Raw genomic sequence first — 27,136 nt, 5'->3', positions numbered from 1 at the left:
GCAGCATTATTCACGGTAGCCAAAAGGTGGAAACAGCTCAGGTATCTATCAGCTAATGAGTGGATAAAGAAAATGTGGTGGGGTATTATTTGGCAAAAAGGAGCAATGCTACACTGCAACGTGCTACAACAGGGGGATAGACCATAAGTACATTGTGCTAAGTCAAGGAAGCCAGGTGTCACAAAAGACACCCTTTGTATGATTCCATTTTTTAAAAAATGTTGACTTAGAAGCTTATTTTTACCACTTGCAAATTGTATTTTCTCTTCTGCTTTTTAAAGACAATTATGGGGGCAGCCGGGGTGGCTCGGCGGTTCAGCGCTGCCTTAGGCCCAGGGCGTGATCCTGGAGTCCCGGGATCGAGTCCCACGTTGGGCTCCCTGCATGGAGCCTGCTTCTCCCTCTGCCTATGTCTCTGCCTCTCTCTGTGTGTCTCTCATGAATAAATAAATAAAATCTTTAAAAAAAAGATAATTATTTATTTTTAAAGCAATCTCTATGCCCTGTGTGGGGCTTGAACACACAACCCCAAGATGAAGCATTGCATACTCTTTTTTTTTTAATTTTATATATTTATTCATGAGAGACAGAGGCAGAGGGAGAAGCCCTCTACCCACATTGCATGCTCTTAACGACTGAGCCTGCCAGGAGCCCCTCTTCTGATTATTTTAATATAATATTGTTAGTGTTGGGGTATAACATAGGAACTCACCCTCTGCATGCATTCTGGAATGACCACTTTGATAAGGCTAGTCCCTGTGGATGATTCCATTTCTGTGAACCACCCAGAATGGGCAAATCCAGAGAGACCAGAAAGTAATCAGTGGTTGCCCAGGTTGGGTCACAGAGCAGTAACGGGTATGACCGCTAATGGGTGCAGGGTTTCTGGAATTAGGTAGTGACGACGGTTGTTCAACTTTGTGAATATACTAAAAACTACTGAATTGTATACTTTGATATGGTTAGTTTTAGGGTCTATGAATTATTTCCGGGGGAAAAAAATCGATGAATGTTTGATGTGCAAAGTAAGAAAAAAATTGCGGCATCCAGAGATAATCACTGCAAACGTTTTGATGTAGATCCTTCAGACTCCCGCAGATACTTAAAAAATATTTAAAAAATAAAATAAAACGGGGTCATACAGCATGTACTGCCGACAGTTTTATTTTTATATTACTGTTCTATATTAGGAAATCGCCTCTGCATATCGGTGACTTCTACCCCTGGATGTCCCCAAATATCTGGCCTTTCCACGTTTCTTGCTGTGTTCTTCTCTTCCCAAAGCTCTTCTTCAGGAGGACTTTTCAAACTATGCTGCACTCCTTGGGTCATCTGCTGCTTGCTGCCACAGCTTGCCCTGTGTTAGAAGGTATTTCATGAACACCTATGATTTCAACGGAACGGATTCCTAAATCCATATTTCTACCCTGACTTTTTATCCCCTATACCAGTCCTGCATCTCCAAATGCCTACTGGAAATTCCCACTCGGGTATTCATCACTGACATTATTGCAGGACAAAAATCGAACTCATTATACTTCTCAGTGCCACGGTCTGGCACGGTGCAAGATGAGCTGAATGCTGAAGCTTGAGAGTGGAGTTCATGCCCACACTTAACCTTTCTCATTCCAATCAGGCTTCTCGGAAGTTATGGAGACCTGCCCTGGCTAATTTAGACAGAATAAGGAATGCAGGGAGGGAGGGACGCGTGGTGAACCAGATGGGGAAGGGGGGCAGGACGCAGGGCATCCCAGCGTGGCCAGGCCTCTGCTGTGGCCTGGTGCAGATTTTTGCCCCTTTGCCTCAGGGGAGGTCGGACAAGGCCCCTTAGTGTTTCTCAAGAGTGAAAACAGGGGCTGGATATGGGATGGGACAGGGCAACGAAAAACACCCAAACACCTGTCCACTTTGCCTAGCCTGAAACCAGAGAAAGCCGGAGATCATCTCACCCCCTGCCCGGTGGGATTATAAGGACAACGGGGCTGGTATTTTGGAAGATGCCTCCTGCACCAGGAGCCCCTGCAGGGCTGTGAGGTTGGTCAGACCATAAAGGGAGGGTTTCCTTCCCACCCCTGTTCTGTTCCTGACCCTGTGTACCTCCGTGCCCCCTCAGTGTCCCCACATACCCATCAGCACCCCCTCCTCGCCTCGGTGACCCCTCCCCCTCAGCACCTCCATATCCAAGACATGGGGTTTTGTTCCTTATCCCTTCACCTTCCCCCCACCTCTCTCCCTCCATCACCACTGGCACCTTATTCAGCTGCAACAGTGGAAGCCCAAGCTTGATTGTACATTGCCCAAGCTTGATTGCCCAAGCTTGATTGTACATTGGACTCACCTGGGGCGGTGATTCTGCATCAGAGGGCCTCCACAGGTGGCATCTGAGACCAATTCTTTTTTTTAAAGATTTATTTGAGAGAGAGTACGCATGAGCAGCAGGTGGGGAGGGACAGAGGGAGAGAGAAACTTAAGCAGACTGTGCTGAGTGCAGAGCCTGATGCGGGGCTTAATCCCAGGACCCTGAGATCAGGACCTGACCTGAGCTGAAACCAAGACTTGGCCTCCTTACCGACTGAGCCACTCAGGTGCCCCCGAGGCCGTATTCTTAAACAAGCTCCTAAGGAGAGCACGGCAGGAACAGGCTTATGTCCAGGAATCTACAAACTGAGTTTCTCACGTGGAGTACTTGTCCCCAAAAAGGGGTTCCATATGGAAGTAAGCCTGGGAAACGCTGCCTCCAACTCTCTCTTAAAGATTCAGAATTCAAGAGGTCCTGCAGGTAAGATCCCTCCTGTGAGACTGTGCAAATGTGTAAGGCCGAGGCAATTGCAAAACCGTTTGATCCGGCGATGCTGTGCTTTATGATAAGAGATACCTATTTGGTTTTGTTTCTGGTGCAAAATTCCCCAAACCCTTGGAATTTCTTAAACGATGAGAGCAGTGAAGGTGTTGTTTGTGATGTTAAGGAGGTGACTTGTGAACCTCACCCTAAAGTTAGGGCTGGTTGGCAGGAGAACCAGTCCTGTGCCTCCCCCACCCCCACTTTCGGTGAAGGGAGAGGAGCTGGTGATTGAGTTCAGTGGCCAGTGATTTAAGCAGTCAAACCTGTGCAATGAAGCCTCCGTGAAAACCCAAAAGGAGATAATTCAGAGAACTTTCAGGTTGAAAGTCTCAGGGAAGCTCCGCATGCTTTCCCCACATCTGGCCGTTCCTGCGATGGATCCTTTTATATAATAGATCGGTCATCTCGTAAGTAAAATGATTCTGAGTTCTGTGAGCCACTCAAGCAAATTAATCGAATGTGAGGAGGGAGTCATGGGACCCTCTGATTTATAGCCGGGTCGTCAGAAGGACAGAGAACGAACGACCTGTGTTTGTGACTGGCGTCTGAAGCGGGGGTGAGTGGGGAGGGGCAAGGAGCAGTCCGTAGGGCTGAGCTCTTGCTCTGTGGAATCTGATGTTACGTCCGGATAGATGGTGTCAGGACTGATGAATTGTAGGACATGCAGCTGGTGTCCTGAGAACTGCTTGTTGAAGCACCTCATTGGAATTGGCACCAGAACCCGTTGGGTCCCCTTACATCTATTAAAATTCTACAGCGAGAATGTTCTGAGAAACACACACATTGGGAAAGCATGGCCTATACCATAGATGTTGATTCCAAGGATTTTGACCATTTGGCTCTAGGCTTCCTCCCCCACGTGTCTACATGTACTTCCAATGTTTGCCAGACTTGCGTTCTCCCACAAAACAGATTTGTGAGCTCCACGAATGCTGCCTTTTTTCACACCGGAGCCTTCTGGTGCTGGCCCCTTGGCTGGTGTGACTGCCACCCCTCCTCTGGCCCTGCACACATTCTCTTCCCCCTGAGACTCAGCTCGGGCCCCTCTTCCTTCACAAAGATTTCGAACAGCATCCCTACCCTTGGAATTCCTAATTTTGTGGATTGGAACCTCCTTTTGGCCAAAGACCGTGTGGTGCCTTGTGAAATCTGTTTCTACAGTTGGGAGCTCGTATTGTCTCCATAACCATGGTGGGTTTACATTTTGTCTCCTCACTGACACTTTGAAAGTGGTGACTGTATATAGGTTTTTACTTTTATTATTTCTTAAAAGATTTTATTAATTTATTTTAGAGGGAGAGAGAGAACACAAGCATGGGCAGAGGGAGAAACAGACTCCCCGCAAAGCAGGGAGCCTGATGTGGGGCTTGATCCCAGGACCCCGGGATCATGACCTGAGCCGGAGGCAGATGCTTAATTAACTGAGCCACCCAGGCGCCCCCATATAGGTTCTTTTCATCTCTTTTCCTGGTGGAGCTACAGTAGATGTACAGTCAACAGTTGTTGGTTTGCTTACTGTCTTTTGGGACTTGGTGGTTTTGATACCTTCTCAAGCTGGTGTTGCCGGACGTCCTGGCCCATGATGCTGGTGGCATCAGGTCATTCTGGAAGGCAGAGTGCTTGGGGGAACCAAGCACAGGGAGGGAAGGGAGGCCCATGGAGGTGAGTTTGGTGTTGGCCTCTGCTCTGTTCCCTGCCCTCTGGAGTTTTCAGTGTTTTCAGTGCCAGCAGCCCAAATGTGAGGGGCTGAGCTTCAACTTTTCCCCACAGCACTCTGACTCCATGGGGTGGGGGTCCCTGGAGATTATGGCATTTCCAGTTGCTTCTCTAATGCCACCCACTTCTCTCCAGTCAGGATGTAAAGGGCAGGGATGCTATCACAGGGAAAGCTTTGAATCTGCTCTATTCCATTAAGGTAGTGAATTCACACCTTGTTCTCACTGGTCACAAGTTACAGGTGATCCCCTCCACGGCTCCGGGTGGGTGGGGGGCTGCTATACCTCCCAAGTGTTCTGGGCCCCTGGCTCCCAAACTTCAATGTGTGTCAGGAGGACCTACAGGGTGTGAAAACACACCGGGCCCCACCCCAGGCTCCTGGGTCAGCTCTGGGAGATTCTTCAGCTCCACCAAGTTCCAGGTGACACTGGTGACTTCTCGGTCTGTTTCTAGCAGTATGTGGGGGATATTTCAAACAAAAATGCTTCAAGCAGAACACTTTATTTTTTTTAAAAAGATTTTATTAAAAAAAGATTTTATTTTTGTTCATTCATGAGAGACCCAGAGAGAGGCAGAGACACAGGCAGAGGGAGAAGCAGGCTCCATGCAGGGACCCGATGCGGAACTCGATCCCGGGACCCTGGGATGGCACCCTGAGCTGAAGGCAGATGCTCAACCGCTGAGCCCCCCAGGTGCTCCCACACGGTGCCACAGAGGTGCATCCTAAAGTGTAGGGGGTAGAAGCCCGGCCTCCAGAGAAGGCCTGCGCCTGAATCCTCGCTTGGTCACGTTCCTCCAGCTGTGTGACGACAAGGGATTTCAGCTCTTTGCAACTCCTCCTCCTCAGCTGTGGGCATGCGACTGGGGACATGACCCCAGACCCCCCACTGGAGACGAACTGCATTCCTATGGGTAAGACAGGTAAGATGTGGAGGCTCACAGGAGGCCTCGTGAAGAGGGCTCTGGGCCGGCTCAGTGCTCTCCTGCAAACTGAGGTGTGCAGGGCCTGGGAAGGCACCTCCTACAAGCCCATCTCACCGGGGTTCTTCTCTCACCAGAATGTGGGGAGTCGAGGCACACCCTTGGTTTCACATCTTGACTTAGGCCAGTCCTCTCGGTCCTGGGAGCTGAGACAGAGTACCTCATTTGTCCCCGCCCGTTAAATGGGGACCACAGTCCCATCTCCTGCATTTGCACTACACGTGAGCCACACATCTGTAGGTGTGCAACATTGCACAGATGAGTGTAGGTGTGCAACGTCGCACAGACGAGTGAAGGTGTGCAACATTGCACAGACGAGTGTAGGTGCAACATTGCACAGATGAGTAAGAGGCCAGTGAGCGAACAGACCCTCATGGCCTGAACTGTCTAGATTTTTGGCCTCATTTGCTGCAGCAACCCCAGTCTGTGTTTTCTTTTTCTGAGGTAGTCACTCTGCAGATCCCAAAGGCCCTGACGGACGGTATTGTTTTTTGAACCGATGTGTCAAATGCACGTCTACCTCAGATGGGCTGCTGCTTGTCTTGCAGCTAATACATTTTTTATAAAGCATCATCTCCAGTTTCCCTTCAAGCTGTGGAGAGGATATCCTCTTCCTGTTAGGCTGCGTAACGTTTTTTTTTTTTTTTTTTTTTTTTGCCCTTTCAAAGTAAAGCATGAACCTCCAGAGTCTTGTAAGTAGGTGCAATGTACATATTATTGGAGTAGCAAGGTGGTGTTTTCACTGGAGCTGAAATGTGACATTTCAGTGTCACTGAAATGTGACATTTCAGAAGTCTGTATTACAAGAGGTTACACTGATATTTTCAGGTATTTCTAACAGTATCCAAGCAGCAGGTGTTACATAGTCACAGATATGCAGACCACTGAGCCCTTTCTTCCTAGACCTCTCTCTTTCACAAAATGCACTAGGTTGGCAGTAAAACATCATCTTTATCTTTTTAAAGCCGTAGGTGGCTGTTGGTATGTTTTTGGACATGCTGCAGTTTGTGCGTGTAGTCACAAGTACCATGAGTTCTAACTTTACGAAAAGAAATGTGTTTTGGAAATTAGAAGTACAATCAGGCCTAACATACTATCTAACAGTAAATATATCACGAATGTTTCTTCACACCTAAATTTTCTTTATTATTATTATTTTTTAAGACTTTATTTATTTATTTATTTTTTTTAAATTTTGTATTTATTTATGATAGTCACAGAGAGAGAGAGAGAGAGAGGCAGAGACACAGGCAGAGGGAGAAGCAGGCTCCATGCACCGGGAGCCTGATGTGGGATTCGATCCCGGGTCTCCAGGATCGCGCCCTGGGCCAAAGGCAGGCGCCAAACCGCTGCGCCACCCAGGGATCCCCAAGACTTTATTTTTTCATTCATTCACACATTCATTCACTCATTCATGATAGACACACAAAGAGAGGTAGAGAGATAGACAGAGGGAGAGGGGAGAAACAGGCTCCTTGCAGGGAGCCTGATGCAGGACTCGATCTCTGGACCAGGATCATGCCCTCAGCTGAAGGCAGGTGCTCAACCACTGAGCCACTCACGTGTCCTGAAATTTTCTACATTACTGGAAAAATCTTTGGTTGCCCTTCTTTTTTTTAAAACAAATTTTATTTATTTATTTCTGAGAGACACAGGCAGAGAGAGAAGCAGGCTGCCCTGATTGCCCTTCTCATTGCAAAAGCAGCATGTCCTCTACAGAAATACTAATTTAGGTAAACAACAGGAAGAAACTTTTGAAGTACTTATAATCTCACCGTCCAGAGATAACTGTCATCAACGGCTTGGTGTATGTTTTCTGAGACTATTTTCTATGATTTTTGTGCATTTAAAAAAAAATAAATCCTGCAGTATCTATTGTTCTGTGACCTGTTTTTTCTTTTTTCTTTTTCTTTTCAATTAATTGATTGTGGATCTCTGTGTATGCCACTAAAAATGGATGCCTAGTATCCCATCTTGAGGTATTGGAATTTTTTTTTCTTTCTTTTGGAATTTGAAGTGTTGTTGGATATTGTACATTGTTTGCTGGTTGGTTTTATTATTTTAACTATGTGTGATAAACACCCTGTGACTTTGTGGCTTGATCTTTGGGTAAATCTTTACTGCTTTCAGAAAAATTCCTGAATTTTTAGAATTGCTGGGTCAAAGGTTTAAAGCAAATTTGATTTACATTGCCTAACCGCCCCCAGAAACACTAATTGACATGCCTATCAGTGCTAAGTTTCTTTCATTGCAAGAAACACTAGTGTTACTTTTCAATTTCTGCCAGTTGAAGGAATAATCAAGATATTTCATAGTACTATTTTAATTTGTATTTCTTGGTTGGATTTTAGCACTTTAGTATTTGTTGGCCATTTGATTTATGAATTGGGCTTGTACTAATAATTTTTTTATTGTTTTAAATAAGTATACTCTCAAAGACCATTTATTCTGCAAACATTTTTCTCATTTCGTCATTTGCTATTAAATTTCATAAAATTTTGGGGCACCGGACTGGCTCAGTCAGTGGGGCATAAGACTCTTGATCTTGGGGTTGTAAGTTCGATCCCCATGTTGTGTGTAGAGATTACTTAAAATCTTTAAGGGGCGCCTGGGTGGTTTAGTGGGTTCCCCCCTGATGTTCACTAGGGTAGTGATCTCCTCTGGCTCTGCGCTCAGTGGGAAATTTGCTTCTCTTTTCCTCTGACCCTCCCTGTGTTTGTGCTCTCCCTCTCTTTTTCTTTCTCTCTCAAATGGATGAATAAAATCTTAAAAAAAATCTTAAATTTTTTTGGTAAAATTTTGAAAGTATGTAAAATTTGTTAATGAATTCATTTTTACTTGATAATTTCTTCATGTTTGGAAAATTCTTTCCTCAAGCTTCTGTAAATATGAATTTAAAATTTCCTAGTGTTTTTATTTGTTTTGCTTAAATCCTTGAAATACCTGGAATCAACTAGCACATATAGAGTAAGGTAGGAGGGTCTAACTTTATTTGTAGTTTTCATGACTTCTCAATTGAGATAGAATTCACATCCATAAAAGTCACATACTATGTACTGAATGTTCATGGATAAGTCTTCATGTACACGTTTTTGGTTCTCTTGGGTCTATTCCTAGGAGTGTAACTGTTAGGTCTTATGGTAAGTCTACGTTTAACTTGTTCAGGAGCTGCCAATCTGTTTTCCAAAGAGCCTGCACCATTTTACATTTCCACCAGCAACGTGTAAGGTTCCAATTTCTCCACATTCCTAGGCGACTCTGTTGTCATTTGATTCCAGCCTTTGTGGGTGTGAAGCGGTATCTCGTGGTTTTGATTTGCATTTCCCTAATGACTGTGGTGTTGAGCATCTTTTCATATGCTTATCAGCTTATTGGCCATTTATATATCTTTGAAGAAAAAGTCTGTTGGAATCTCTTGCCCATTTTTAAATTGGGTTATCTTTTTATTTTTGAGTTGTAAAAGTTCTTTATATAGCCAAGATACAAATTCTTTATCAGATAGACGCTTTGCAAATCTGTTCATCCCTTCTGTGAGTTGTCTTTTGACTTTCTTTGAAGCACGAAAGTGTTTCATTTCTAGGATGTCCCGTTTATCTCTCTTTCTTCTGTCACTTGTGCTTTTGGCGTCCTTATCTAGGAAACCATCGCCTGACCCAAGAGTGTGAAGATCTACCTCTCTGTTTCCTTCTACGAGTTTTATAGTTAACACTTTTACATTTAGGTCTGTGATCCATTTTGAGTGAATTTTGTTCTTACAAATGGCTAGCCAGTTGTCCTCAGTGCTGTTTCCCGAATCATTTTTCCTTTCCTGGCAATTAAAATGGCACTTGCCGGACTGACGAGTTGTCCCCAGTATCCATTCTCCCACCCCTGGTAGTAAAAGAATACAAATTTTAGCTAGGCACATAGCCATGCAGCTGGAGATATATTTCCCAGCCCCTCCTTTGCTGTAGCAGAAGTGATATATGCAACCCCAAGATCATGTTTTCTTTTCTTTTTTTTTTTTAAGATTTTATTTATTTATTCATGAGAATACACAGAGGAGAGAGAGAGAGAGAGAGGCAGAGACACAGGCAGAGGGAGAAGCAGGCTCCATGCAGGGAGCCCGACGTGGGACTCGATCCCTGGACTCCAGGATCAGGCCCTGGGCCAAAGGTGGCACTAAACCGCTGAGCCACCCAGGCTGCCCAAGATCATGTTTTCATAAGGATATTGTTCCCTCCACTAAATTTTTCCTACCTTCCCAGAGGCTCAAATGTAGACTTAGGCTTGTGAGACAGCTTTGGCCACATGGATGTGGACATCCTCCTGGGGGTCGCAGAACAATAAGCTATGACTAGGTTTCTGGATGACCTCATGGAACAGAGCTACCTACCAACACTATATGGACCACCCATTCATACCCGGGCTATTAGGAGTTAGAAGGAAAAAAAAATCTGTATCCATTTGAACCACTTTATATTTAGGTCTCTTGTTATGGCAATACCTTTATGTCTATATGTCTATATAGACAACCTATATAGACAAGGTTTTCCTTAAATTCTCAGTCTATTTTATTGATCTATTCTTATACCCAAACCACAGCTTCGATTTCTGTAGTTTTATAATATGTTTAAATGAGGGTATGAGGGGAGAAGAGTAAGTCTCACTCACAGTTTCTAAAGCATTTCTTGGCTCTTCTCCTGCATTCAATCTGCCCAATGAATTCAGACTAATTTTGTCAACTTACACCACCTCCTCCTCCCCACCTCCAAAGCCACTGGGTGCTTTCCAATCAGAAGTCGTTTCTTGGTCGTTGAGAGTTTGTTCAGTCTTCTAAAGTTATATGTTCTAATGCTAGCTTAGGCACGATCAAGGTGCATTTGGGCTCCTATTGCTTAATATGGGCAGGAGCCGGTGTCCAGAAGTCAGCCCGATGTTGAAATACGCCCCCTCCACCATGACTGGTGAGCCAGTCCTATGAGCATTAAGTAAGGGAAAGGTGAGCTGTGGTTATTGCTCCCAAGGAGCCCCGACATGATGGAGTGAGTAGGGCAGATGTACTTGAACAGCGCGTAGCACAAACCAGAGAAGCAAAGTCTTCATGATGGGAGTCAAGGCTGCCCACAGCTGTAGGTCTGTGTCACAGGGAGAATCGGGAAGAGGAGCAGAAGGAGGTGGCATTGCTTCACACTGTGAACTATTTCCCCTGACCATGCGGTGTTACACACAAGGGGGCATGGGGTTAGCACGGGGACTGTTAACTGAGTCGCTTCATATTTCCAGTGGTTAGAAATACATCACTTTTGGAGGATCCTTAATTCTGTAATATATAGAGTAAGTGCCATCTATTATAATGTATTCTTTTTCTCCCCGTTGCTAGAGTCGAGCAGAAAGTTTTTCTACCAGAATATGCAATTGGCCTACCACTTCATTGAACCAATTTAGGACGCTCAATTTCCTTTGGTAAAATTGATTTTCACTCCATATTCACATCAAGGGCCCTCCACTTTTTGAATCTGTGATGGCAGCGTGGTGGAGAGTATGAACAACTAGAAGTCAAGAGAGCCAGTTGCTGACCAGCTCCTCCATTTCACATGCTCACATCAGCTTCATTTTTGGAAAGTATTTTAAAGGAATTATCTAAAGTAGCTTAGTTTTATAACTTTAGGTTTAAAATGTCCCTCAATTTCTCAGCATTAACAGATAAAAATGACAAAAAACCCACCCCAACCCCACGCAATTAAAAGGCCCTTAAGTATCAAGTCTCTTTGGACTATCTGTATGTGTAAAGCACAGCATCCTGCAGATTATCCCACCTGGGCTTCATTTTCAGACTGTTCTTTGGCTTTTTTTCAAAATGGCTCCTTCATATTCTTTTAATTTCACTGATAATAGAAACAAAAACACATATATATTTGTATAGAGATACATATACATTTGTATATGTATATGAAACATATCTTTTATATATATGCATATACATATATATTTTAGGAGGATGATCAGTTGCATACTGTTGAGGTTACAAAGTACAGATGGAGTTGATTTGTGTAAATTCAAAGTGTTGCTCTGAATCATCTGAGTTACCAAATTCTCATGGGCCACACCCAGCACGTCTCATGTGGATCTACTGACACAATTTCTCCCTTGTTGATGAAGAGTGTCCATGCAGGGACAAAAGGAAGGGCACATGATCTAAGACTATGGGACAGAAGGAAGGAGAATGCGGTACCGACCCCTCATCTGTCACTGTCCACTCTGTCTCAGGGAGAGGATATTCTGAAAATGTCTTCACCAGGGCCTGGAACCCTAAAGGCTTACTGAGAAGGTCCCTGACCTCATGAGGCTTAGATGCCAGTGCAAAGTAGACAGTAAACCCACCACGTCGTTTGGCAAGACAGTGTCAGAGGGTGGTGGGTGACAAGAAGGGACTCAGCCCGTGACCCGATGGGGACTGGTGGCTGCTTGTGAGCCACCGGTGAGGGTTCGCTCTCTGCTGAGTTTTCGTGGAGACTTGAATTGTGCTGCATGAATGGTGCTTCAGGACTTGGTCGCCTCCAGTCTGGGGGCAGAGCTCACCTCTTCTCCAGCTCAGGAACACACAGTGTCTTACGTGCTGGTGTTTCCTCACACTTTGTGACTGATGGGCTGGGTGGGCCCCATGCCACACAGGGGGACTTTGGCTCACTGCTCTACTGGCCGCTAGAGCAGCACCGGGCACGCCCAAGTGTTCAGCACACGTGTGTTGAATGAATGGATGAATGAATGGGGTAACATCAGCACCTGAACCTGTCCATCATTCTTTTCCCAATGGCTCCTCCCCAGGGAGCATAATGGCAAGGAGGTTCCCCCGCCAGAGCCAGTCTCCTTCCTAGGGCTGCTCTTCCCTCTCGCCCCCAGCTAGGGAGACACGGAGTCCCGCTCCTTCTCTTTCTTATACTTGAGCACATGGGGTTGTGTGCTCAAGGCAGCTCGATGTATCTCTCGCTATTCCAACAGCTTTTTTTTCTTTTTCTTTTTTTTTTTTTTTTTTTTAAAGATTTTATTTATTTATTCAGGAGAGACAGAGGCAAAGACACAGGCAGAGGGAGAAGCAGGCTCCCTGTGGAGGGCCTGATACGGGCCTCGATTCCAGGACCCCAGGACTACACCCTGAGCCTAATGCAGGTACTCAGCCACTGAGCCACCCAGGCGTCCCTCCAACAGCTTAATTTTATTTTTTTAAAGATTTTATTTATTTACGAGAGATGCAGAGAGAGAGAGGCAGGCTCCCTACAAGAAGCCCAATGTGGGACTCCGGGATCACGACCTGAGCCAAAGGCAGATGCTCAACCACTGAGACATCCAAGTGCCCCCCTCCAACAGCTTCTCAACAGGACTTCCTGCTTTAGGCCAGTGACTCGTAAACGTGCAGGGGGGGAGGGCATCCTAGGGTCTTGGGCCAAATAACATGATGTGGGCCCCCTTCCAGATAGTTCCATGGCCCAAGAGCTGCATGAAGCTCTAGGGGCATTGTGGCAGTTGGGGCAGGCTGGTGTCAGGCTTCCAGGAGGTGCGGGTACGCGAGGGGCTCCAGCTGGGTGTTCTTATTTTTGCAAGCACCTCACCCTGCACTTTCACACCAGCAATCCAGCTGCTGGCTTCTGTGGCAGCTGCTCCCCACCCACCACCTCACGCCCACCGCTGCTGGCAGCTGCAGAGTAGCTCAGGGCCCTGTGAAGCGAGGACCCACAATCAGACCTCGAAGAGGCCAGGAGAGAATGGACAGACCGGCCTGGGGGTACTCCAGGCTGGGGGGGTTGGGGGGTTGGGAGGGCCGGGGAGGGGGGAGGGGGCGGGGCCCAGTGAGGAGTGGCGCCCTCCTACGTTCAGAGAGGAGAATAAAGCAATTATGTCTTACCAGCCACTTTGCATTAAAGAAGATTGATTTGTCCTTCTGATGTGTTGTTTCCATAGAAGCAGGGCTTAACCTTTTAAGTGAAGATTATAAAGCTACCTAATTCATTTAAAATTAGGCTTCAAGCCTATCAGTACTTAATGCTCAAGTGTTACAGTGGGACCGGCTCCTGCCATTCGTCTGACTGCCATGCAGAGCCTACTTTCTGTATTTGAAGACGCTCTTTCGGGTGGCAATCTAGTTTGTTTATTTTTTAAAATTAGCTTCCTAAGGAGATAGGGCTTTCTGTGTAAGATCACCCGAGTATTAATAAATACCTTTTAATTAATGATTAGCACTGACTCCTCTTCATAAACACGGGAGGACTGGCACACAGGCACAGAACAGGCACGTTCAATTAAAGTAATTTATTGTGTTCTTCTGGAACGGACATAAAGAGCATCTTGGGAATTGATAGCACAACACAATGTTATACACCATTTCACAACTAGCCTTGTGTTGAAAGTGTTTTAAAGAACATAGTCATTTTAAAAAATCTAAATATTTACATATTAATAAAACATATATACAGAAGATTGAGACATTATCCATAGATATGGAATACTTTTTTTTTTTTACTAAGAAAGCCTATAAAAAGGATTTCTGAATAAAGTCTGAACAGTAGTCACAGTAAGTAAACACAAATACAATTTTAATGTACAAAATATGATTTCACTGTTGCAGTTCTGTGATATGTATTTCCAATTTGTGGATGCATTGCACGTACTCGTGAGTTGAGCAATCCCCACCCTTCCTCAAGTATTGAAAAATCCAAGCTGTCACCCAGTCTTGGAAGGAAGTGCTTTCGAAGGTTCGTGATGCATATTTAACAGATCCCGCAGTTGTAAGGTAAATATTTCTACCTTTTAGTAGCAACATACCCATCTTACTGTAATAGAGTTGAAAGGTCACTAATTAATCTTTTCCCTTCCCTTGAGAAATATTTCCTTCTGAGGGGCAGAAGACAAATTTTAAAACATACGTTGCAGAACAACAAAAGCCCTGGTTTGTAGGACTTCATCAGGCCACCGGATGATGACCAATGGGACCAGTTTCAGGGAAGGGATTACTAACTGGCCTAAAAATGTAAAAGGCCAGTAACTATAGGATGTGATGGGAACACTTTCTCTGAACCTTCCTTGTAGCTTCAGAAATAAGACAAATAAAAGATGCACAGATATGAGATGTAGCTGTCTAGCAGTTAGATTGATTCCACAAGCCACACCTAGAACCGGCTTTGTCACATTTCAGGGATGCCTATGTACTGTCTTCGGTTGATGAGCTGGTCTTCAGTGGAACACAGGATTGCCCCGGAGCTCCCCTCCCAGCTCAGGCTGAGCCGTTCAGTGCGAGATGGCACAGGTACCTTGGACAGGGTGCCTCTACAAGAACTTTGAGCTCTAATCCTCCATGACTTAGTTAAAGCAAGTGCTAGGGAAGGGTGTGTAATGGTCAGCACAACAATATTTTCCCCCTCTGGTTTGGTATTTCTACGGTCCCAATTTCTTTCCAGCCAATTTTTGGCTTTGGGTCAAGTGCCCGAGATTTCATGGTAATTTGCTTTCTACAGTGAATGAGGGCTACGTGCAATGTTTCTAAGTAAAATGGTATTTTTAAGTTCACCATCTTTTTGGAGAAGGGAATCTGGAGGTAAAGATTTCTGTAAAACAATACCCACATGGCAAGCTATCTCTTTAGTATAATCCCATATTTTCATATGTCGGTTTCATAGGAAGTGGAGGGCGAGTGTACTAGGAACCAAATAAAGTATATAATATTATGTACGTTTGTGGCTGGTTGCCACACCATGCCAAAACCCTGGACCCCACAGTTTAAAACCATCTGTGGAAACAGTTGTTAGGTATCATATGGGTCACCGGTTACTTTGAGTTTCTCACTTTTTAATTAGTTATTTTGTCACTGGGTTGACACAATCTTTGTGAAAAGTTTTTCTTTCTCAAGAATTCGTAGATCCTTCGCACTTATTCAGTTACAAATGGCTATCTTTGGAGGAACTGATGTCACAAATGATTTCGTCTAATAGGTCAGAGCTATCCTGTCTCCCACAACAACTTTTTCGTCTTCTAAGCTGCTGAAGGCCTAATTAATGCTGGCCTTCCCAACTGCTCCCTCAGCGCTGGAAAGAGCTATCCTCCTTTATACAGCATCTAAGCAGTGCACATTAAAATAAAAATGCTTCTAATCTCTGTAATGTTCACATTGAGCTTATGAAGAAAAAAAGAACTGCTTTTTAATGAACAATGAACGCAATGGTCATACGCTGGACTTTTAGAAGGTAATGAATGAGTCAACTCTAAAAACGATTTCTAAAGACCTCATACCAAACTGGAGGCTTGATGATCACATGTGACAAAGTCTATGAAAACTATTCAGATATGACAGGAAAGCTTCACAGAACACCCACACTTTGCAGTAACCTGAAACGCTACGTGGATCTCTGAGGGAATTCAAACGGCAGAGTTACATGTACTAATGAACAATGTCACTACAAGGGGAGTCTAGGCAGTGAAATCTGGCTCTGTGTCTTCCGTGTTTCCTCTCCTGGTGTCAAATATATTACCTACAACAGAGACAAGACAATGAAGAGGGGGCCACTTCTCTAGAAGAGAACTGCACACTTTTCTGGGACGGGGTTAGAAGCCAAGTATGCTGGGTCGGTGGAGAACCTCGCTGATGAAGTATCTGTTTCGCATTTAAATCACTAATTTTTTGGCCAAGGCTTTAGTTGTGCTGAGTGAGCAATTTTGGCCACTGGAAATCTGTAATGATTATTTTTACAGGAAAGTCCATGACTGTGTGTTACTATTGGAGTTAGGTCCACATATTGTCCAGGAATAGAATATGGCTAAATAAAATACGGTTTACCTGTAAAAGAGAACATGATGCAGCTATTAAAATAATGTGTATGAAGACTTGTGGAAAGTGGAAAATGCTGGTTAGGTCAAAAAAAAAAAAAGGAAAAAAACCCCTTAGGAAACAAAATATTATGTATTTGACCTTCACTGTGTAAGTAAATAAAATAAATAGAAAAATCGGGAGGGGGGAATATTCAATAATAGTTGTCTCTGAGTGGTAACATTAATTTATAGTTTCTTCCTTTACTTTTGTTAATTGTTTAGAAGTATGTAAAAGATTGCTGATGTATGACAAAAATGGCTAGGCCCCAGTGAGCTCTGTGCTACCTCCTTTCTAAATTTTAGAAAGCACTGTTTTGATTTTACTTTCTCTGTCCTTTTTTTTTTTTTTTTTTCTACCTGGCACAGAGTGTTCCCCAGTCCTGGGTGGTTTCTCGGGGTTATCACAGTGCGTTGTCTGCACCCGCAGCCGCCTCACACGGGACCAGGGCTCCCCGAGGGTGGGCGTTTGTTCACAAAACCTGACAGTGCTGAATCCTGGGAGCTGCTCCAGCACGCTTATGGCTTACTGACAGGGTGGTGAGGGAAAAGAAATGAGGAAAATGTGTTCTTCCACTATAAAAGCGGCACACGTTGTGGTTAAAACCAGACAAGCAGAAGGTTGCTTCCATGTAGTGGACTGAGACACATACATATCCTTGGGCTGCCTGCCTGTAACCCTGACTTGGTTGATTCTGGTTCATGGACACACTTAAAGGATTTACACCCTCTTCCTGCCCCTCCCGGCATAGCAGAATTTGGAAGAAGGATAAAGACCTTCAAACGGTAATAAAAGGTGTTGCTTAATCTCTCAAAAGGAGCCACACGGTTGCCAGCTGAGATAAAAGAGATAAGGAAGGTCTGATGAGGGAGTCTTAAAGGCAGGGGTGAAGCGAGGTGTGCAGGAAAGGCACACTTCCCCTCTGGGGCAGTGTCCTGGGGCCCACGCGGGGAGGGAGGGTTGGTGTAGTGCTGTCTTCACAGATGCCGCCCCGACCCCAGATTTTACTTTAGAGGCGATTGAGACTCGCTAGTCTCACCAAGACAATCTCATTTCAACACTGTGAAATTTAAGCACCAATCTGCCAACTTCTTTCCCCCTTTGCTACAGGATCAACAGTATTATTGGTCGTGCTCTTTAGTCATTTGTATCAAGTGTGGGTAGTCTAGTGAAGACACCTGCAGGGTGGCCTACCACTACTGTCTCTGGCAGGACCTTGCGGCCTTGGGCAAGGTTTGAGGACTCCCAATGAGTGAGTTTCAACTGCAGAGGACTTCAGGCAGACTTACGACAGCCATTCTAATTGTGAAGACACACAGTGGAATGGAATCCTAAAGGGATTAGTACATCCATCGACTCTTAGGGTCTTTTAAGAAACATGCAGAGGAAAGCTGGCTTTGGCTTAGATGTGAGAAAGCTATGCAGTATAATGGCTGGAAGTCGAGAGGCCGGGGCTCGGGCCGGGCCACCAACCAGCTGTGAGACCTTGAGAAAGTCATTTAGTGTTTCTGGGCCTCAGGCTTTTTTACCTGTAAAATAAAAGGACTGGATAAAAAGAAGGGAAGGGACTAGATGATCTCTAACGTTCCTTCTTTTCTCAGATTCCTTGAAATTCTTTAGTTCCACGAGATGGTTCTATCAGCCTGTGTTCAACTCCCTCATCTGAAGCATCTCTCTGCCTCCATCTTCAGACGGAAAATGCAAAGGTATCATTTCAAGGGGAATGGTTTTCAAATAAGGATAGCAGCACTGCTAATAATTATGAAGCCCAAAGTGTGTGGATGACCGTGAGGAAGGGGGCAGCTCATGGACCTCAGGGCAGCATAGGTGGGGAAGAAAGCTGGAAGGCACAACCAAACAGCTGGGATTCTTCCAAACTGCCTCCTGAAATGCGCCATTTCATTACTGGTAGTAATATTTCATGCGTCTACTGGGAGTGGGCCAGGTGTGATAAGAACAAGGCTAATAGGAGTCGTCATGATGGACAAGGACAAGATGGGAAGGAACAGTAGAGATCATGCATTTCAATTATCTTAATTCATAAATGTGGAAACATAGCCAAACAAGCAGAGAACTCCCTCTCCTATAATGGCTGTATGCAGGAAGAACTTGATGTAAGCAGGCTGTTTTCACGCTATGCGCCTCAGTTCATTTATTTGACCATCGATCTGTTGCCTAGCTACGTGGTGACCGGGAAAGCCCGTGCATCACTTACATGGGTGAGCTTTCTTGCGGTCCTGACCTGCGTCTATCCTACACCTGCAAACTCTGCTTTCCTTGCCATCCCCGGACAGGCGCTACCAGTGAACACCTGACCTGGAGGAGCTCCTACAAAGATTAGCTCCTCCTCTTCTATTTGCCAGGGTTTTTTTTTTTTTTTAAAGATTTTATTTATTTATTCATGAGAAACGAGACAGAGAGAGGGAGGCAGACACACAGGCAGAGGGAGAAGCAGGCTCCATGCAACGAGCCCGACGTGGGACTTGATACCAGGTTTCCAGGATCACGCCCTGGGCTGAAAGCGGTGCTAAACCACTGAGCCACCCGGGCTGCCCTATTTGCGAGATTTTATGGAAAAACTTATCATCCCTACATCTGGAGTTGAGCTTTTTTCACTTAGAGGTTTTTTTTGCGGGGGAGGTGTCTGAGGTTTGTGGGCAGAGAAGTCTCCAGGTAGTCTTTTGAGGGTGGTCGTTAAAGAGTCCTGATCATCACATGGCTCAGGGATCGGACCCTGTCCCTGGGGCTCTCGGGTAGGAAACGACACAGAGGCAGGAGGCCAAGGTCAGAGTCAAATACTACGAAGTCGGATGGTGGTCTGTGGCTTCGCACTGCAGCAGATGTTGCAGTGAAACGCTCTACTCAGCTGATCTGTTTCTAGGACGGGGAATGTGCACCCAGGCTAGAGGGACAGGCTTACTCTATCACTCAGTTTTCACTGGGTGCCTGTTAAAGGAGGAGCAGTGACCTCCTGCCTCTCAAAACCCTTTTGGGAGAGATGGATGAGGACAGAATGTATGTCAATTTTATAAAAAACCTGGTGGTCCTTTTTCTAGGAAGAAATAGCATTTCATGTTAAAGTACTTTTAAGGTCTACGGGTTTTGGGAAGCATGATGTTGTGACACTAAGTTCTTAGGACTTGCTGCTCTGAGGTTCTTGAGGATATGAGACCATGTGAGAAAAATGGAGCTTTTCATACTCCATGTAAAAATATCTCTGAACACAGGGCCCTGAGAACCTCTGATTACAAGGGTCTGGGCCAGAAGCCATTTGCTCAAGCGTCTGCGTCTCTGACGTTTCAAACATTTTCAATGCAAATATTTTCATGCGCTGTATTTTCCAGCGGGTGATGAAAAGGTAAATGTGTTTTACCTGTTGGTGGTAGAGAAATGCTGTCCAGTCTTTCATCACCGTCAGCTACCTCTGCTGGTTACAAACATAAAACACAAATCTCATTAGGTTCAGGGAGCACATTCATTTCCCTGAATACAGTAATGCAATTTAAAAACTCCAGTAATGCATAATAGTCTCAACTTTCTTCCTCGTTGGTTCACGGTACAGATTTTAGTACCATTAGTTAAAGTATTTTTTTAAGATAATGATATAAAATCTTTTTTCCTGCATTAAGTTTTTTGGAAGTCTCTTATGAACCTTATTCTATCAATCGTTGATGATCTTAGTTCATTTTCCCTTGTTTGCATAGGCTTAAATATCCATCCAGAATCTGGGGGGTATTGTTTGAATATGATCATCGAAGGACAGACGTCAGTGAATCCCTGTGGTAGAATTTTCCCTTGTCCTCCCCAGAACCGTCCCCGTGGGGGAGGCTTAGGAAATCCCAAGAACCAGCCTTTCTTTGGAGATGACTGAAATTCAGATCCTAGAGCTGCCTGTCTGAAATCGGCATCAATTCAGTCATAAAGGAAATCAGAAGGAGTAAGTGTATCTTCAAAAGATTCGTCACGTCTCTGTTTCAAAGTGCAAACCTTTGCTCACGCCTGATATGTTTTAATCTCCTTAAGGGTTTTGCAAAGGTAGGTCCTTCAGTCACAGAAAACCCTCCATTAAATACAAAAAAAGAAAGTGCTCGCATGTCTCCCGATAACTGATGGGCTTGCCACTCTCCCCAGCATGCTGGGAACAGGTCACCACGTTTCATCACGGCCACTTGGATAATTTCGCCCGTTGCTCCCTGGGCCCCGGGGCTAGTTCCCTCTCCCAGCCACCCTCCTGCTGCCTGCATCCGGGTGCGTGGGGCTGGTCCCACGGGGGCTGCCACGTGCCATCATCACGTTGTAATGCTGAGCCGGTGGGAAGCAAAAGTAATGCTGCACTCCTGTGTTTATTGCTGAGGCTTTCAACACAATCGGGGGCCAATACGGCTAGAAACATTCAAAGACTTTCACTCTGGCTCATCCCCTAACACCTTGTCCTCAGATCGCTACACACTGGCGCTGGTGAAAGACCCATTGTCTACTGACCTGCTGAATCCACCAGAGAGAAAACGCTGAGAGGAGACACGGTAGTTAAGACCAGTTTGGGGCAGAGAAGAGTTTCTGCTCCTCTTCTCTAAAATGATGTTATAGGTGAATATTTAATAACGAAACATTTGATTCAAGTGATAGGAAAAATGGTAAGATTAAAAATGTTAACATAGGCTTATAGACAAAATACAGGACATACTAAAATGCGAAGTGTTCCTCTCCGGATGAAAGGCTTGTAGGCATTTAAACTTTTGTTCTTTGGTTTTTTTTTTTTTTTTTTTTAAGATTTTATTTATTCGTGAGAGACACAGAGAGAAGCAGACACACAGGCAGAGGGAGAAGCAGGCTCCCTGCAGGGAGCCTGATGTAGGACTGGATCCCAGGACCCGAGGATCATGCCCTGGGCCAAAGGTGGACGCTCAACCACTGAGCCACCCAGGTGTCCTTGTTCTTTGGGTTTTAAAAATTATTCTATATACTTAGAAAATAATGGGGGGGGGGCGCGTGGGTGGCTCATTTGGTGAAGTGTCTGCCTTCTGCTCAGGTCGTGATCTCAGGGTCCTGGGATCAAGTTCTGCAGCAGGCACCCTGCCCAGCGGGGAGTCTGCTTCTCTCTCACTCTCTGCTCCTCCCTCCCAGCTCGTGCTTGCTCTCTCTCAAATAAATAAAAATCTTCAACTAATGAACAAATGTTATTTTTATGAGAGAAGACACTATTTTCTTCTAAATGGTCTGAGTGAATTTGAGGAGGGTGATGAATTACGTGGTAGTCCTTTCATTGTCTAGGATTTAAAAAAATTTTTTTTAAAATTTTCAACATTATTAGTATTGAAAGCCACCACCATTTATTAACTGTTTACCATTTACTGAGCACTTTACATACATCATCTAACTCTTAGAAAACCCTACAAGGTAGGGCTATTATTCTGCTCATTTTAACAAATGAAACCACCAAGACAGAGGTTAAGAGACTGAGGGAATATGGGGTGCCTGGCTGGCTCAGGAAGAGTGTATGGCTCTTGATCTTGGGGTTGTGGGTTCGAGCCCCATGCTGGGTGTAGAGATTGCTAGATAATAATAATAACAAAACTTAAAAAAAAAAAAGATTAAGGGAATGTAGCTAGTAAGTGACACTGTAAAGGCTGTGAGTCAGGTGCAAACCTGGGCTCTTAATCTCTTTGCTATGAATAGTCCAGATGTATTTCGCATGGTATCACTGTGAGCTAATTTTTAAAATCTTCTAGTTCATTGTATACTTCAGTCACTTTCCCTACATATATACTTTCTCTTTAGTTATATAACAAAACCCTTCCCTTTTTAATTTAGCCATTCTCACTTTTAAAAACCAGGCCTATACAATCCTGTGCTATAGTAAAAACAAAATGTTCACATCTGAAAAATATACAAATTATTGCATGCAAATTCGTGTGTGCTGGCTGCAGGAGCAGGACCAAGTGTCACAGGTGAAGAACACGGCTGTGCTCCTTAAATTTAATTATAACATCTATCTGTAACAACGAGCTCCTAGTCCTTCTCCTCAGGTGACAGTCAAGTTGTGAAATTTAGAAAAGATTGAGCAAGTCCAATAAAAATTTAATAGCAGTGACAGCTTTGCTCTTGGATCTCCCACAAATAAAAAACTGTGGTTTCAGCTCTGAGGAAATAGCCTAATGAAAATGATTAAAAATCCACACTAGCAAAGGAATCATTCCAGTTATAGGAGAAAATTATTACATGTGACGAGAGTCCCCAGATGAATTTCTATGTGGATTCGCATAACTACCTTTCAGATCTGTGTGGGGCACTTCTCTTTCCTAGAGGCAGGGTGGGCTTCCATAAGCAGCGAGCTGACTGGCTTGTGCAGTGGGGTCTGTACCTAATTCCAGGAATTGCACCAAATATGATAAATAAGGTTGAAGTTATAGAATGTCTACGAGACACTGTTTGTATTATTGTCTGGACTGGGAATACTCAAGATGAAAAAACGTGAGTGGGAGCAACGTTATTGACCCAGGCCACTCAGTTCCTATCAGCCTCAGGAAGGAAAGGCAAGTGGCTCTAATGTCTATCTGCTAGGGTCCCACTTTGGTGCTGCTTAAGGAGAATGCGGCGAAAAGAGCATTTGACAAAACTGGAAGATAAAACCTTTCTGGCAGGTCACCGCTGATGCGCTGTCCTTTGGTCTAGTTTGGTTTGCAGGTCAGGGCTAGTTTTGTCCTCAAGCCATCTTCCCCCTTTCAGATGCAGGAACGAACCTGCCAGGAAGGCAGAGAAGTGCCCAAGGCGCCAATCACAAATATCTAGGTGGACCATCTAAGCCCAGTGGTTAGATGTGAAAACACCCTAAATCAAATATGATGATGACTCTGGAACCAGGCAGCCAACATCCTGAGCTCGTGAGAGGCTCCCACAGGAGGGGAAGGGTAAGGGAGTGGCCTACAGTTTGGATCCCACACTGCAGAAGTGGGCAGGTGGGTGTGAACCAGGTGTGTCAAATGAATTACACAAATGCTGAGACGGTTAAGAAGGGGTTCACTGGCCAGTCTGCGGGAAATCCAACCAGTAATGTGGAGGGAAGTCCCCACTGTGTGCATGTGTGTTCTTTGGGGGGAAGCAGGGAAGGGATTGGAGACCAGAACTCATAGTAATTGGTCTCAGCATCTGGCACTAGGGAAAAAAAAAGATGTGTGCTTATGTATAAAAGATATGGTATGAGAAAATAAAATTTATCTTTTATTTATCAAACATAAATTTATATGAAGATCAACTTTTCCAACCAGCTTACAAATGGATTTCCCATCTTCCTCGTTAAAAAATGAATGGTATGGAAACCATACGCTGAAGATGTTTCCACACTACCTTACAACGAAGAGACACAACTTAAACCAAATTTCCTATTTTAGTCATGCAATCCGCTTTCAGTGTTGGAAACACAATTCAACTGAGTAAATGCGAAGATCTAGTTGGCTTTGAAGTGATTCAGGAACCAGGCAGTGTCCCATCCAGCAAATAGAGGGGAGCTCCAAAGGGCTCCAGCAAAGTGTTAAGGTTTTAAGAGGACGGGGAAGTCATAAACAGAAAAAAGGATAATTGTGGGAAAGGCCACCTTCCTCTGGAGACAAGAGGGTCTTATTAGGTGGACTGCCTCCTCTTGCTCTGGGAGATGGAGAGGGTCCCAGCCAGAAAACTGCTGACTGATCAGTTAAGACTACGTTCCCAGGGGAGGCTGAAAGTACCATCAGGTGAAGTACTGAGCCTGCTTGGTGATATGGCCCGAGCATGAGAGACTCCACTTTGGGCCTGTGGTTCTCCTTTTAACACCAGCAAGGCTGTTTCTGTCTCTCTGAAAATAGCCTTCCACAACACACTTGATATATACTCAATACTCTACTTTTCATGTCTTCTACCTTCAAGGGTTTCTCCTCAAACTTAAACTTTTCAAGTCCCCCTGGGACTTGTAATCATTCTCAAGCCAGAGGTGCATGTTCTGTAGCATGAAGCTGTCGTCTTCCTTCCACTGAGTTGTCTCTGCAGCTCCTGGATAAGTAGCGTCGGTACTCTGGATTTATACAGCTCTTGCCCCTCAAATTCCCAAGTTGCTTGGAGTAGTTCCCACATTTTCCCTTTCTGCCCCCACCCCTCAGGAAGCAGGCAGCTTCTGTGGATTGTAGGTAGAGGGAGTGAAGTGCTAACCAACCTCCGGCCTAGAAGCTGGGGGCATCCTCGGGACCAAAGGGAAGCCAAGTTGCCGGTTCTTGGGGTACTCTGGCCTTTTGTTCTCTTCTGGGCTTACAGAGCATTAAAGTCAGGTCTCTGCTGCGGCAGATGTCAGAGTTCTTTCAGGCCTGACTATTCTACTTAGTGTCTTTGATCTGGGGGGGGGGCTTCAACAATTTCCCCAATAGGTAAATAGAGTCCTGACATACCCAAACAGGTCAGACCACCAAGGCAGGGCCAACCTAATACTTACTAACAAAAACACCATTCAGGCTTTAATAAGTGAAATCTGCTCTGGGAAATGAAACTGAGGAGACACGGCGCCCCACGTGGCATCAGTGCTCAGTAAGGGGTTATTTGCTGTGGACTCTATGGGGCAGTTGTCTTTTGATAACACCCGTCATTCAATTGTAAAAAAAAAACAAAACAAAACTTTCCGTCCTCAGCTCTTTCCTGGAGCCTGACGTCTAAGGAGGCTGAGGTAATGAAAGGCGGCCTTTGTGAGGCCAGTCAGGCTGAGGCAGGAGAGACCTGTAGCCTAAGGAGGGGTGAGACACCCACCAGCCAGGAGTTAATCTTCCTCAGTGTTACTCAGTTAATCTACCTGAAGAGGGTGAGGCCACTGGGACTCCAGACTCACAGCCTATGTGGGAGGAAGGGAGACGAGGGGAAACAGAGGGGACTAAGGATGTAGGGGGCCGAGAAGGAAATGAGAGTCCCTCATTCCCAGGGACAGAGCTCAGGGATGCTGCCCCCTGGGTTCTGGGGGTCATGAAATAAGTACTTGAATGCTAAGTAAGGAACTGGTGGGAGAGTCTCATGTGACCAGGATCAGCTAAACAGTAAGACCTCTTCACTGTGGGTTATTGTCTCCTTTCCAATGACTGATCTGCTGGCTCACTCAACGAATATTCTCGCATGTCCACCATGTGCCACATACTTGGGATCGAAACACGCTGCAGATGCAGACTCTGCTCCTGAGGATCTCATGGTCAGTGGGGGAGACACAGGAGTGCCATTATTCTGGGGGCAGAAGACCAAAGGGCCAGGGCTACCTCTGAAGGCTCCAGGAGGAAGTAACCTTTAAGATCTGTGACGAGAGGAGGTGCCGCCTCCCAGGCAGAGGGAAAGCATGTGTGTGAGAGCCCAGCACGTTTCAGGACAGGAGGGTATCTGATGAGGCTCGATGCACAGGCCTAAGACTGGAGTAGGTGACTAGGATGGGCCATCTGTCAAGGGCCCTGGGTCCATGCTGAACGGGCCTGTAGAAGGTATGGTATTTGGGGAAGACAGGAAGCTGGCGAAGTCTCTCATCAGGAGTGGGACATGATCAGATCTAATTCTCAGAGAATGAAGTCTAGGGTCTCAGGTACGGCCACATCTGGAGCTGCACACTGATGGGCCATCGATGGTCGGACAGTTCAGGTCCTGGGTGAGGCTGGAGAATAACAACAGCACCAAGAATGGAAAGCCAGCCACTGGGTTTCAGAGGCGGGCCCAGGAGGCAGAGGCCGTGGACTTGATCGGAGGCAGCAGGAGACTTGGGAGGACAATCAGTCTGGGAAGCCCCAGAGCCCAAGGGAGGAGATCCCATGGAGTCAAAATCCACAAGCAGGTCAAGTAGAGTGTTAACGTCAACAGGAATCTGATCATCCGGGGGATACAGCAGGAGCTCCTGCCCTGGTGTGGGGCCACAGGGCAAAAGGCAACGGGTTCTAAAGTGGACAGGACGGGAAGCCGACCAAGGCAACGCAACCCCTTTGGGAGGAAGTCCGACCAACACTGTCCAGGAGAAAGAGCCAGCAGTGGTTTTAAGAACCAGCATGGATGGAGGAATAGCTGTGCTTTGTTCAGGGCTGGCAGAGAGAAGGAAGATAAGGGCATGATGTGTCGGCTCTGTGAGTGGCAATACTGACACGGGCTGATTCTAACACTGAAAACAGCCCCGAGGCAGGTATTAGCCTTGCTCTATAAATGGAGAGACCGAGGCTCCTCGAAGGTCCCAGGAATTTGTAATGGGCAGATGGGAGCCGGAAGGTGAGGCCCATTCTTCCCAGTGCACCCCACTGTGTTCACGTGCAGTCACGGTCATTGGTAGATGGAGAGAAAGGAGGCAGAGAGATTGGAGAGACCCGGGGGCCGGGCAAGCAAATGATCTATTTATTATCCAAGCCTGAAAACCCTTCACAGGCGAAGAGGTGAGAGTTGTGTTAGGACAACAGGAGCAGAGGGCCCACGGGGCACAGTGGGCTGTGTGGGCCCTGACCCAGCACACAGGCTATGCTTCCTCGGCTGCACAGACGTTTTCACAAGGCACACCAGGTTCATTTATGAAGACACCTACGTATGACATAGGTCTGGAACCTCACAACAACCAGGACGCAGGCTTTATCTTCCTGACCGCTTTGTGACACAGACCCTGGGGACTGACTGGCCCAAGGGCCAGCTGGGGAAGAGCAGAGGAGAGACCCGAAGGCCAGGCCTTCTGGGCTCCACAACAACTTACTGCCCAAAGCAACAATACATTTCTACCAACGACAGATGGCCAGACAGCCGTGGCC

General features: G+C 45.6%; 1 protein-coding gene across 14 annotated transcripts in view; it reads right to left on the bottom strand.

Annotated features, from left to right (window-relative positions):
• Positions 1-13,810: 13,810 nt before the first annotated feature.
• BEND7 (BEN domain containing 7) overlaps positions 13,811-27,136 on the bottom strand; it is an 81,227-nt gene continuing 67,901 nt past the window's right edge. For 6 of the 14 annotated variants that reach the window (XM_077897175.1, XM_077897176.1, XM_077897163.1 and 3 more), the window contains 2 exons: positions 19,747-19,800; positions 13,811-16,038 (listed from right to left, as the gene is read on the bottom strand). In XM_077897175.1, the coding sequence (XP_077753301.1) occupies positions 15,977-16,038; positions 19,747-19,800 (116 nt within the window). In that variant the 3' untranslated portion in view covers positions 13,811-15,976. Of the gene's footprint in view, positions 17,903-17,928; positions 18,059-19,746; positions 19,801-27,136 lie in introns of those variants that run through there. The other 8 variants (XM_077897164.1, XM_077897173.1, XM_077897169.1 and 5 more) reach the window with 7 other exon arrangements.

The sequence above is a fragment of the Canis aureus genome, chromosome 5 (assembly GCF_053574225.1).
Source record: "Canis aureus isolate CA01 chromosome 5, VMU_Caureus_v.1.0, whole genome shotgun sequence".
Lineage (NCBI taxonomy): Eukaryota > Metazoa > Chordata > Mammalia > Carnivora > Canidae > Canis > Canis aureus.
This window is presented reverse-complemented; position numbering and strand designations above follow the sequence as displayed.